The sequence below is a fragment of the Oncorhynchus mykiss genome, chromosome 8, assembly GCF_057628025.1.
Source record: "Oncorhynchus mykiss isolate SJ-2025 chromosome 8, ASM5762802v1, whole genome shotgun sequence".
In the NCBI taxonomy this organism is placed as follows: Eukaryota; Metazoa; Chordata; class Actinopteri; order Salmoniformes; family Salmonidae; genus Oncorhynchus; species Oncorhynchus mykiss.
The window spans coordinates 31,587,683-31,600,778 of NC_143029.1; the positions used below are offsets into that span (position 1 = coordinate 31,587,683).

A 13,096-nucleotide genomic window follows, 5' to 3' on the forward strand; every position below is an offset into this window, starting at 1 on the left:
ACAAAGTTGGACATTAGCAACACACACAAACAAGGAGTGTTTTACACCAATATGCAAGTAAGTTTAATTCAATACTTACTGAACAAGGGTAACATTGTAAAATAGCTATTTCAGCTCTATTACTAACAGTTTTTGAAGATTTTAGATGAATTTGTTGTAGAGGGCAATGCTGATGGACTACTGAGTTAATGACCGCTGTCCTAAAAATCTGAACAATTCTACCTACACATAATAGTGAAGTGAATGATGCTGGCATGGCAGACATTTATTTTGAAACTCTTCAGGATTGCTGCAGAGGTTCTGCAGTGTGAATAAGCCCTCTCTTAAACAGCAGCTCAGCCAAGGACACCTGGAAGAGCAGGGAATTACATCTTTAAGAAAACTGCAGTGCAGAGACCAACACTGTATATCATCAAGGCTTGACCATGCACTACAGAGATGCATATGTGGTTAGACTTTATGCAGAAGAAAGCATACATGTTTTAGCAATGTTGCATAACATGTTGAGGAAACACACCTTGTCCTCAGCCAACTTGCATGGCAAGCTGCCCACTGTCACAAACTTTGGATATGCATGGATCAGAAACTCCATGGCATCTGTGTGCTGAAAGAGTTACATCATAAAGGTCATCACTGCAGTGCACCATATCAGACAGGCACACGTCACTGCTATATTAGCAAGGCAATTACAGAGACCCAAACATTCATACCTCTGCTTTTATTTCAACACTCTTGGGCTCCTCCTTGTGGTAGACTCTGGAGTTGTCGGCAGTGTAGTAAAGCCAAACTGCTTCTCCATCACTGCATAACCTGCAGGGGCACAAAGGAAAGTCATGGTATTTTCTGGAAAGGTCAACCCTTTATAGCCATGCTTTTGTGTTTAATGCTGAGAGCTACCTGGCGATTCCAGAATGGACGAGTCTGACTCTGATCTGGCCTCTGATGGCCACACCCATGTCCACCGGCTCTCCATTCTCCCACCTGGAAGGAGCTCCCTGGACACTGCTGGCCCTTTCCTCTGTGGATAGTCATCAGAATAATTTAAACTGGCAGAGTAAATATTTACATTGAGTCATTTAGCAACTATTATACACAGTGACTTACAATAAGTGGTTTCAACTGAAGGTAAAAACAACCACCTATCACAATTTCAAGTAAAACCTTATGTGGTACCTGCGGTGAGCATCGGGGGAAGACAGTCATGGAGATAGCCCCTAGCTTTCTGATCCACAGCAGCATCCACAGGGGCAAAGGTTGATAGCTTCTTCATCAGACCCTCTATTCTGGATAGGAACTGGGCCCTGCGTGGATCCTCCTATACGTGCACAGGTAGATTGAGGGCCGTTACGAGGGTGCAACGTTACAGTATGTTCCGGTAGAAATATATTTTGCAGAACAGATGTTCTTTGCAATGGGGCATAGGCGTCAGCTCTGTAGCGTTTCTATCTTCAAACGTGTCACCCTTCTAAACACACCCCTGCTGAGGGTGGGTGCTTCAAGGTTGATTGTACATTGGAAACCAGGCACAGATAAATGGTGGCATCTGAAGTACCTTGTCTGAGTTCTGCACCCCCATGTACGTCAGGTAATCCACAGGCAGGCCTCCTCTGAAGTCCACATCCTCCTCCATGGCCATCTCTAGGGCTGCTGGGACCACCTGTCAAAGAGATCATGTTCTACATCATACACAATACAAGCCTATACTTACAAGTAAATGCATTTTTTTGTATGGACATGCCATATTGTATATCCTGCAATATTTTCAGTTGTTTTCTTACTCAAAGTGTAAATGTATTTATTGATACAAAATTAGACAAAGAACTGGACAATGTCCCATACAAGGAATGCATAGGATTAAGCAGGTTAATAACAAACCTTTGCCAGTAAGTTTCCCCAACTGTTCCTCTGGTAAGATGAGACAGTGATGTGGAGGGAGTGAGCATCCGACAGGCAGTCCCCCTGGTGGATGAATCCTCGGGGGAAGTAGAGGAGGTCCCCAGCCTCCAGGACTGCCTCCAGGATGGGCTTCCCGATCTCTGAGTGGCTAAAGTTAGCTGGAGGAGGAATACCAAGCCATCTGTAAGGATTGAGCCTGAGGTACCGGGGAGTGATCTGTCATGCTTATTGTCTATTCATAGGCACAACAGTGGACAAAAGATTACTTACGACTGGAAACGACAGGCAAGACCTCATTTTCTGACCTGAAAAGTGACAGGAAACACACATCCCACGAAATATATTTGTTTCTCAGCAGAGTTTACTGACATGAATCAAGTTCAAAATGGGTTGATGGTGCTGATCACCTTTTTGGAAATTGTACTGAGAAACTAGTCACCTGGGGTTGTAAACTCTCCAGTGCTTCTTCCCTTCCAGCTGAACCACAAAGGCCTCAATATCATCGTAATGTGGAGCAAAGCCCTGTGTTCCTGGAGGTGTCAAATACCTGGGGACGCAAAATACATTTTTACTAAAATGTCATGAGGAAGTGCATCAGCATGCGGTAAGAATACAACAGAATAGTTTGTCCTCCCAGGAGGAAATGATGTTCACTGTCCCATGCATGTTCAATAACTTTCAATGTTGTGTGAGAGCATCTCACTGGTCAGATAGATTGTCAGAGAGGGTGACTCACATGTTGGCTCCTGCCATGCTGCCAAAGTGCTCCTGGAGGATGGACAGCACATTCCACACAGTGGAGGAGAAGGCCTGGGGGTTAAGCATACGCAGCGAGCAACCACTCTGGACAACATGGAAGACAACAGGTTGGGTTTCAATATTATGTTGAGGTACTAAGGACTTCTAACTAAAACATGTTACACGGCCATTGGTATGATCTAACCAACACTTGCTCACACTTTGTAAATGAAACTTGACAAACAGTAGACTTTCACTTGGCTTTTTACCTCATAGAAGTCCCATACAGTGAATGGGAGAGCCCTCCCTGGAGGATTGTGTGTCTCTCTTTTGCCGTTTCTGTAGCTGGTGACATCCAGGTTTACCCCATACTGAACGTCATCCTGAAAATATCAATAGGAAAAACCTTATTTGAACAACAAAAATGACACTAAACACAGAAGATGTGTAGCTAGTCGTGACACCTTACCCGTCTTAAAATGCGATCAAACTCTGCTGTGGAGAACAGTCCCGTATAATAGTCTGGATTCTGACGTTTGATCAAAACTGGCTTCTTTTCCCATGCATCTCTATAAGATCAAGGAAGTCAATAGTTAACAAAGGATATCTTCCTGTGCAATCGACTACAATACTGTACTGTGAAAAGCTACACTGACATCATTACCTGAAGAAACTCTTGGAGGGAATTGGGTGGATGAGCCACTGGAAAAGTTTGCTGGCTCTCACCCTGCTGTTGCTGACTTTAGCCAGGTCACTCAGCAGAGCATCTAGTGCCACTCCGCTAATCTCTCCACAATGTACCCCCTGCATGCAACCAGACAATCAGCATGTTTAAGGGGTTCAGTTTGACCAGCGAGGCACAGAATAGCTTATATTGATCACAATCAGTTGAGCTATTTGGGATGCAAAGTGATTGTAGAGCAGCGATTCTGCTCGGTCTGAATACAATGTAGTTTATCTCAAACACATACAATGACTGAAAAACCCAGGGAACCACAGTCAAACAATTACATAGGCTATATGCCCCAAACTAACCTCTGCCAGTCTCTCCACCTTCTCCTCTGTCTGTGCCGCTTTTATGACCTGCTTGCCCATCTGTTTCCTTTTGGTCTTTTTGATGGATTTGTGGGTCTGGATACCATTTTCCTTCTGCTTCTTTGCTGTAATCTACCAAAGCATCCAGTAGGCAGAGGCAGTCAGGCATGAAATGGTATTAGGCAATCAACAGTTAATTGCTCAGATGCATATTACAATAGTATATTAAACAGATGTTTCTTACTTATATACACATTATGGAAGAAGCCAACTTCAAATTACATAAATTTGCTAGCTACTTCAGTTGTTGTCAACACAGTTTACGTTTGCCGGCAAAATAGGACACTGTAAAAAAAAAAACATAGCCTATCTGAAACTGGAAGCGAGCAAACACCCGTAGTAATAACTTAACCCAAAGTACCTTCACAGATGATGTTTTGACTTCAGGAGTCGATGCTAATAGCGCATTTTGGTACAATTCAAAAGCTGACACATGTTTCTTGTCCATGTTGTCGAATATTTTCTCATTCCTGACGTCATCAATAGTGCGACAACATGGATATTCTTACGGGTATTTTATCGCTACATTCTCTATCGCATCTAGATTAAAACTGAACGTTTCTACACGTGAAATCTTATGTTTATATGACTCTGTGATAAAGGCAGAAAAGATTCCTGTAAACGACTGTGTTAAATATTTAGGAAAAAAACACAGACAACATATGAATGCCACTCCTAAAATTAATAAAACCAATAATATTTTTTATAATTACAAAGGTATCTGTCTATACTTGGGAGAGTGCTTCTGTCCAAGGCAGAGGGACTGTCTCGCTTTGTGTACCCCTCATTATCTTTATTAGTAAATCCCTCTACCTCTAAAGAGATCAACAAGACCTTTCTTGACTTCATCTACAAAACAATAAATCTCACATACTAAAAAGTCAGTCCTCTCAAATTAAAGAGCTGAAGGAGGTCTGGAAGTATTGCATTTTGTTGACATAAATAACACTTTCAAGATCAATTGGTTGAAAAGTTGTTTGGTCAATACAAAATCAATTTGGTATTTCATTCCAAACAATAAGTTGGAGGTTTTCAATTTTTACTGAAATTTAATTATATTCCACTAAATTGGCTAGGTTTCACCAACAAGCTTTAATGTCCTGGAAAATATGTTTCTGCATGATTCTTCCATTCATAAAGCTATTTGTGGAATATTTCACACATATCTGTAAGGAATAAGTCATTATTCTACCCTAGCTGGCGTGAGAGGAATATTTACTTTGTTTTTGATGTTTTCGACAACAGGGGTAATATTCTTGCATATGAGGAATTTATAACATTGAATGAGTGTCCAATTCCTTTCAGAGAGTTTATTTCTGTGATCAAAGCCATTCCCAGAGGTCTAACTACACTAATGAAAACTCATCTTAGCTTTGGTGATGATCACAGAGCTTATCCAGATCTCAGTTTGGAAGGCATTGGCTTACTTGAGAAATCTTGTTGTAATAAATACATAAGACAAATTTCCCATTCACGGAACCAACTTACGCCTAGAGGAAACATTTTCTGGAACATGCTTATTCCTGACATTGTATTGGTTGATGCCTTACAAATATTGTATACCAAACAAATTTAAGGAATTGCACTTTAAAATTCTACACAAGATTCTATGTCGTCCAAATTTGTTGCTATTGATGATGTCTGCATTTTCTGCAAAGAAGATGGTAAAAATCTGACTCACTTGTTCTATGAATGTAAATCTGTGATAATCAATCAAATGTATTTATAAAGCCCTTCTCACATAAACTGATGTCACAAAATGCTGTACAGAAACCCAGCCTAAAACCCCAAACAGCAAGCAATGCAGGTGTAGAAGCACAGTGGCTAGGATAAACTCCCTAGAAAGGCCAGAACCTAGGAAGAAACCTAGAGAGGAACCAGGCTATGAGGGGTGGCCAGGACTCTTCTGGCTGTGCCGGGTGGAGATTATAACAGAACATGGCCAAGATGTTCAAATGTTCATAGATGACCAGCAGGGTCAAATAATAATAATGACAGTGGTTGTCGAGGGTGCAACCGGTCAGCACCTCAGGAGTAAATGTCAGTTGGCTTTTCATAGCCGATTTTTCAGAGTATCTCTACCGCTCGTGCTGTCTCTAGAGAGTTGAAAACAGTGTGTCTGGTGAACAGGTCCGGTTTCCATAGCCACAGGCAGAACAGTTGAACCTGGAGCAGCAGCATGACCAGATGGACTGGGGACAGCAAGGCGTCATCAAGCCAGGTAGTCCTGAGGCATGGTCCTAGGGCTCAGGTCCTCCGAGAGAAAGAAAGAAAGAAAGAAAGAAAGAAAGAAAGAAAGAAAGAAAGAAAGAAAGAAAGAAAGAAAGAAAGAAAGAGAGAAAACGAGAGAGCATACTTAAATTCACACAGGACACCGGATAAGACAGGATAAATACTCCAGATATTACAGACTGACCCTAGCCCACCAACACATAAACTGGGAAAACCTAACAGAATACTTATTTACCTTTTTGAACACTATCAAAGTTTTTGACATGAAGGATATAATATGTTACTTTTGCAATGATTGAAGACCATTGAAATTATTGTGAATTATTACATTTTTTGCCAAATACTTTAGACACAAACAAAAATTCCAGAATTCTATAACAAAATTACAAATATTTTTGATTGAATTTAATGATCTTGTTGAGACATTATACCTAGTGAATAAGAAAAATAATAACATCTTCCTGAATCATTATAATGAGATTTCTTCTGAATGAATGCAATTGCACTAGACTTGTTGTTCTTTAAAAAAAAATAATTTGTATATATTAAATGTTTTGTATGTATTTAGTATTTTCTTGTTTATAACTGTGTTTTGTTTTGTTAGATATGTTTGGTGTAGCGATGTAAGTTGTTTTGTATTACGAATAAACAAATAACAAATAAAATAATAATAATAATAATTATTATTATTATGGATTTTTATTTGTAAATCAGCTAACTACAAGCTAGATAAAGAACTTTATCGCCCTCTACTGTGCAGGCTGTTAGATGCAGCAATCTCTTTTGTCATACTCCGAGTGCTTTTACCAACGATGTATGTAAACCCTGGGCTATGTATTGGTCATATTGCCCCTCCCTGGAAGGAGCAGTCCATAGAAATGAATGGAGTTAGACAGTATTTCAAATGAATGTTTCAAGGACACAATTACATGTATTTAAGTTGTGAGGACAGCAATATTAGCGCTCTAAAAAAAGTTTTTTCAATGTTTGAATTTGTAATCGTTTATGTCTAGCTCACATGCCATAATTTGAAAGTATGCATTAAGGTATCTGTAATATAATAAACCTGTCAAATTAGAAATTAATAAATGCATTTGTATAGCTTCCGAAATACGTTTTTACACTTGAGGAGGAATACCAAGATGGCTGCGCGGTGGCTTCAATACAGAATAAACGTGTCAAATTATAAATTGTCATCCAGAGTTTGTACACATCGTTAGTTTGTACCAAAGGTTATGACAACTAACACCCTTTAATCTGTGTTTGTACGGTGTAGGCTACTTTTAAAGCCTTTACATAGTGCTTACTTTATTAATGCTGCTCTAGATTTAATTACATATGAAGAAGCATGGAAAATAAGTAAATCAACTTCATGTATGATTTTCCTTTGCTCAAAAGAGGTGTATGCATGGTCTACAAGCAGAGCAGTTTTAATACCTCTCACTTTGTAACATGATAGATGTGCTTTTATGAGCAGCTGGCTGCCTCCCTCAATACTTGCTAAGCCTAATGCCATTATAGTTTAGGGTTTGGAGAGGGTTTTTAACAGTACCTCCCGCCCTGTGCCATCGGTAAAGACTAGTCAAGACCTTTTGTCAGAGGCTGTCGTGCTTAATATGCCCCTGCTACATACCCCTTAGTTTACATAATGTATCTGTTTAAATGACGAAATCGACTGTTTGTGGATGTATTGTTTTATTTAGCTTGCACAGTACATCATGTGGGCATACTCCGTACAACCACAACGTTTATGGCCACAAGGTGTAGCACTTCACCGCTACAGTTTGTCCAATGTTCAGCAACTCCCAGTCCCAGAATGCTTCAGTATGCTTGCCTAGCCTTCTCCAACAATGCAGCTCAATGTAAAATTGATCGTGCACACAGGGGGATCTAGATCTAGCTAGCTACGCGTACATGGTTACATTAAACACCGAGCATGCCATTTTGTTATCACCTTGCATAACGTGACATATATTTTGAAGCCTTTTGAAGGTTTTTATTTGGAGACATTTCGGAGCTTCATACCGGGTGAGTAGCAAGCTAACTACCTAGCTAAACTAACATTCGTCCGCTAGCAAGTAAATGCCTGTTGTGGATAGCTGGTTTATTGTTCAGATGAGACATGGTCCCCCCTTTTGCCTTTTCTCCAATCCCCTTATCTTGTTGTGCCGAGACGTCTATTACTCTTAACTATTCTGTGATGAACTTAGCCATGTCGTCTCGAGTATTATGCTATTAAAAGCCAGCGTTGTGTTTGTGTGTCGGTCGTTCTTAGTCCTTAGTCCTTTGCTTTGATCTCTCCCCTCTGACCGACACGACACACACATCAACCCAGCAGTAAGTCATTAGCTAACTAGCGATACTTTTTTTTATTTCGTTTTATTTGACTAGGCAAGTCAGTTAAGAACAAATTCGTATGTACAATGACGGCCTACACCGGCCAAACCCGGACGACGCTGGGCCAATTGTGCGCTGTCCTATGGGACTCCCAATCACGGCCGGTTGTGATACAGCCTGAATTCGAACCAGGGTGTCTAGACCTTAGCCTTAGACCGCTGCGCCACTCGGGATCCCATATAGTGTATAGACATTACATGATTAAGGTGACTAAACAGTACTTGGTGTCAGTGTTACAGGCAAGCAAAATGTTGTTTATTGCAGCTAACTAGTAAGCTCGCTGGTTACCTAGTCAATGTAACTAGCTAGTCTTTTCCCCATTTGATTTGCATGCTGCAATGAAGTTGGCTTGCCACAATACTTAGCCAATTCAGTGCCATTGGCATGGAGTGAATCATGGTATGAAGAAGGGTGACACCACACCAACAACAAGGACTTGGGACAAGGATGTTATTATGTTGTTCTGTTACTATAAGCCTCAGTAGAAGTCCCCAGAAAAGCTACTACTTAGTAACAGTGGTACTAAATAGAGGTAATTACAAACCTCAGTTTTCCTTAACATTATAGTTTATTGGATTTCATATGTTAGCTATATTGCTATTTTACATGCATGGGTTACCAAGTAGGGTCATTTTGACCCCAATAAGAAACTATTGGAAAAAGAAACAATCATAGCAAATCATCATTAGACATGTAAATAATGTCCTCTGCAATAAAATAACCAAAACAGACTGTTATTTGAGCAAAATTACACTTAATTTGTATATTCTGTAAAAGGGGTGGTACATAAAATGTATATATACTTACATTTATTGACAGTGTTTCATCCATTGATCCTAGGAGAAAATGATAGAGAATATGGCTTAGTTGTCTTTATTTACTTACCCCACAGCTAGCCTTGGCATCGCCGCTATTGAAACAATGGGAGTGGTAGGGCCTATGGCAGGATGCTTCAAAATGCATGCCCAAATCCTGTCACTAAAAACCAAATGTTATGTGGTCCTCTGTTGCTCAGTTTTTAGAGCATCGCGCTAAAAGGATAGTGGGTTGGAGTCCCGGGACCACCCATACTTCAAATGTATGCTCAAATGACTAAGTATCTTTTAGATAAAAGTGTCTGCTAAATGGTGTGTGTGTGTGTGCTCTGTGGCTCTGTCCCATACTGGGTAAGTACATATTCAATGGTAGGCTGTGGAAATGTGGAAAACATCAAGGGGTCTGAATACTTTCCGAAGGCAATGTGTGTGCGTGTAATATATACACACACACACACACACACACACATTGCCTTCGGAAAGTATTCAGACCCCTTGACGTTTTCCACATTTCCACAGCCTACCATTGAATATGTACTTACCCAGTATGCGACAGAGCTAGAGTGTGCAAAGCTGTCATCAAGGCAAAGGGTGGCTATTTGAAGAATATCAAATATAAAACATTTTGATTTGTTAAAACACTTTTTTTGGTTACTATGATTCCATATGTGTTATTTCATGGTTTTGACTATTATTCTGTAATGTAGAAAATAGTACAAATAAAGAAAAACCCTTGAATGAGTAGGTGTTCTAAAACTTATGACCGGTAGAGTATGTATATATAGGTTGTGTGTGTATAGATATATACATACATGCATACAAATGTCCTTGTTTTTGTAAGAAAATCACATTTATTGTCCATTAAAATAACATCAAATTGATCAGAAATACAGTGTAAACATTGTTAATCTTGTAAATGACTGTTGCAGCTAGAAACTGATTATTTTTTTTTAAATGGAAAATCTACATAGGCGTAGAGTCCCATTATCAGCAACCATCACTCCTGTGTTCCAATGGCACGTTGTGTTAGCTAATCCAAGTTTATCATTTTAGAAGACTAATTGATCATTAGACAATCATTTTGCAATTATGTTAGCACAGCTGAAATCTGTCGTTCTGATAAAGAAGTGAATAAACTGGCCTTGAGTATCTGGAGCATCCTAGTTTGTGGGTTTGATTACAGGCTCAAAATGGCCAGAAATAAATAACTTTCTTCAGAAACTCGTCAATCTATTCTTGTTCTGAGAAATGAAGGCTATTCCATGTGAGAAATTGCCAAGAAACTGAAGATCTCGTACTACGCTGTGTACTCCTCCCTTCACAGAACAGCGCAAACTGGCTCTAACCAGAATAGAAAGAGGAGTGGGAGGCACCGGTGCACAACTGAGCAAGAGGACAAGTAGAGTGTCGAGTTTGAGAAACAGACGCCTCACAATTCCTCAACGGTCAGCTTAATAAAATAGTACCCGCATAACACTAGTCTCAATGTCAACAGTGAAGAGGCGACTCAGGGATGCTGGCATCTAGGCAGAGTTCCTCTGCCCATCCTGATCTTTTATTTTTATTGGCCAGTCTGCAATATGGCTTTTTCTTTGCATCTCTGCCTAGAAGGCCAGCATCCCGGAGTCGCCTCTCCACTGTTGACGTTGAGACTGGTGTTTTGCGGATACTATTTAATGAAGCTATTTAATAACCCCAAGAAGTTCTGGAAAACGATTAAAGACCAGGAGAATAAACCCTCCTCACAGCTACCCATGTCCCTTAATGTTGATGTGGTTGTTACTGACGAGCACATGGCTGAGCTCTTTAATCACCACTTCATTAAGTCAGCATTCCTATTTGACTCTGCCATGCCTCCTTGCCCATCTAACATTTCCTCATCTCCCAGTCCTTCTAATGCGTCTATCCCCGATGCTCTTCAGTCTATCTCCCTGCAGGCGTTCACTGAGTCTGAGGTGCCAAAGGAGCTCCTTACACTTGACCCCAAAAAAGCATCTGGGTCAGATGGTTTAGACCCTTTCTTCTTTAACCTGTTATGGCTGCAATCCCGATACCGGGATCGATATGACAACTACCAGTGAAAACAGAGGGCGCCAAAATTCAAACCACAGAAATCTCATAATTACAATTCCTAAAACATACATGTCTTATATCATTTTACATCTATTTTCGTTGTTAATCCCACCAAAGTGTCCGATTTCAAATAGGCTTTTCAGCGAAAGCACTACAAACGATTGTTAGGTCTCCACCAAACCACAATAAGCACAGCCATTTTCCAGCTAAATACAGTGCCTTGCGAAAGTATTCGGCCCCCTTGAACTTTGCGACCTTTTGCCACATTTCAGGCTTCAAACATAAAGATATAAAACTGTATTTTTTTGTGAAGAATCAACAACAAGTGGGACACAATCATGAAGTGGAACGACATTTATTGGATATTTCAAACTTTTTTAACAAATCAAAAACTGAAAAATTGGGCGTGCAAAATTATTCAGCCCCCTTAAGTTAATACTTTGTAGCGCCAACTTTTGCTGCGATTACAGCTGTAAGTCGCTTGGGGTATGTCTCTATCAGTTTTGCACATCGAGAGACTGACATTTTTTCCCATTCCTCCTTGCAAAACAGCTCGAGCTCAGTGAGGTTGGATGGAGAGCATTTGTGAACAGCAGTTTTCAGTTCTTTCCACAGATTCTCGATTGGATTCAGGTCTGGACTTTGATTTGGCCATTCTAACACCTGGATATGTTTATTTTTGAACCATTCCATTGTAGATTTTGCTTTATGTTTTGGATCATTGTCTTGTTGGAAGACAAATCTCCGTCCCAGTCTCAGGTCTTTTGCAGACTCCATCAGGTTTTCTTCCAGAATGGTCCTGTATTTGGCTCCATCCATCTTCCCATCGATTTTAACCATCTTCCCTGTCCCTGCTGAAGAAAAGCAGGCCCAAACCATGATGCTGTCACCACCATGTTTGACAGTGGGGATGGTGTGTTCAGCTGTGTTGCGTTTACGCCAAACATAACGTTTTGCATTGTTGCCAAAAAGTTCAATTTTGGTTTCATCTGACCAGAGCACCTTCTTCCACATGTTTGGTGTGTCTCCCAGGTGGCTTGTGGCAAACTTTAAACAACACTTTTTATGGATATCTTTAAGAAATGTCTTTCTTCTTGCCACTCTTCCATAAAGGCCAGATTTGTGCAATATACGACTGATTGTTGTCCTATGGACAGAGTCTCCCACCTCAGCTGTAGATCTCTGCAGTTCATCCAGAGTGATCATGGGCCTCTTGGCTGCATCTCTGATCAGTCTTCTCCTTGTATGAGCTGAAAGTTTAGAGGGACGGCCAGGTCTTGGTAGATTTGCAGTGGTCTGATACTCCTTCCATTTCAATATTATCGCTTGCACAGTGCTCCTTGGTATGTTTAAAGCTTGGGAAATCTTTTTGTATCCAAATCCGGCTTTAAACTTCTTCACAACAGTATCTCGGACCTGCCTGGTGTGTTCCTTGTTCTTCATGATGCTCTCTGCGCTTTTAACGGACCTCTGAGACTATCACAGTGCAGGTGCATTTATACGGAGACTTGATTACACACAGGTGGATTGTATTTATCATCATTAGTCATTTAGGTCAACATTGGATCATTCAGAGATCCTCACTGAACTTCTGGAGAGAGTTTGCTGCACTGAAAGTAAAGGGGCTGAATAATTTTGCACGCCCAATTTTTCAGTTTTTGATTTGTTAAAAAAGTTTGAAATATCCAATAAATGTCGTTCCACTTCATGATTGTGTCCCACTTGTTGTTGATTCTTCACAAAAAAATACAGTTTTATATCTTTATGTTTGAAGCCTGAAATGTGGCAAAAGGTCGCAAAGTTCAAGGGGGCCGAATACTTTCGCAAGGCACTGTATATCCTTCACAAAA

General features: G+C 40.3%; 2 protein-coding genes across 2 annotated transcripts in view; one reads left to right on the forward strand and one right to left on the reverse strand.

Annotated features, from left to right (window-relative positions):
- Positions 1 to 37: 37 nt before the first annotated feature.
- Positions 38 to 4,382, reverse strand: LOC110529775 (ribosomal oxygenase 1). The gene is made up of 15 exons (XM_021612296.3): positions 4,091 to 4,382; positions 3,670 to 3,801; positions 3,299 to 3,438; positions 3,104 to 3,203; positions 2,904 to 3,017; positions 2,633 to 2,739; positions 2,336 to 2,443; positions 2,167 to 2,201; positions 1,876 to 2,054; positions 1,553 to 1,657; positions 1,174 to 1,315; positions 898 to 1,018; positions 711 to 810; positions 518 to 604; positions 38 to 349 (listed from the first exon to the last, which is right to left on the reverse strand). The coding sequence occupies exons 1-15, from the start codon at positions 4,175 to 4,177 to the stop codon at positions 281 to 283; spliced, it is 1,626 nt and encodes a 541-aa protein (XP_021467971.3). The 5' UTR covers positions 4,178 to 4,382; the 3' UTR covers positions 38 to 280.
- A 3,365-nt stretch (positions 4,383 to 7,747) lies between these two features.
- extl3 (exostosin like glycosyltransferase 3) overlaps positions 7,748 to 13,096 on the forward strand; it is a 42,904-nt gene continuing 37,555 nt past the window's right edge. The window contains exon 1 of the mRNA XM_036985275.2: positions 7,748 to 7,989. The gene's annotated coding sequence lies outside the window, so the exon portion shown is untranslated. The remainder of the gene's footprint in view (positions 7,990 to 13,096) is intronic.

What these genes read in the sequence shown, in the direction of transcription:
- LOC110529775 (XM_021612296.3), bottom strand. Translation starts at nt 4,177, where the DNA reads ATGGACAAGAAACATGTGTCAGCTTTTGAATTGTACCAAAATGCGCTA. An exon ending in TGGAGAGTTTACAACCCCAG is followed by an intron (nt 2,202 to 2,335) that starts GTGACTAGTTTC and finishes GTCACTTTTCAG; the next exon opens with GTCAGAAAATGAGGTCTTGC. An exon ending in GGGGAAACTTACTGGCAAAG is followed by an intron (nt 1,658 to 1,875) that starts GTTTGTTATTAA and finishes TCTCTTTGACAG; the next exon opens with GTGGTCCCAGCAGCCCTAGA.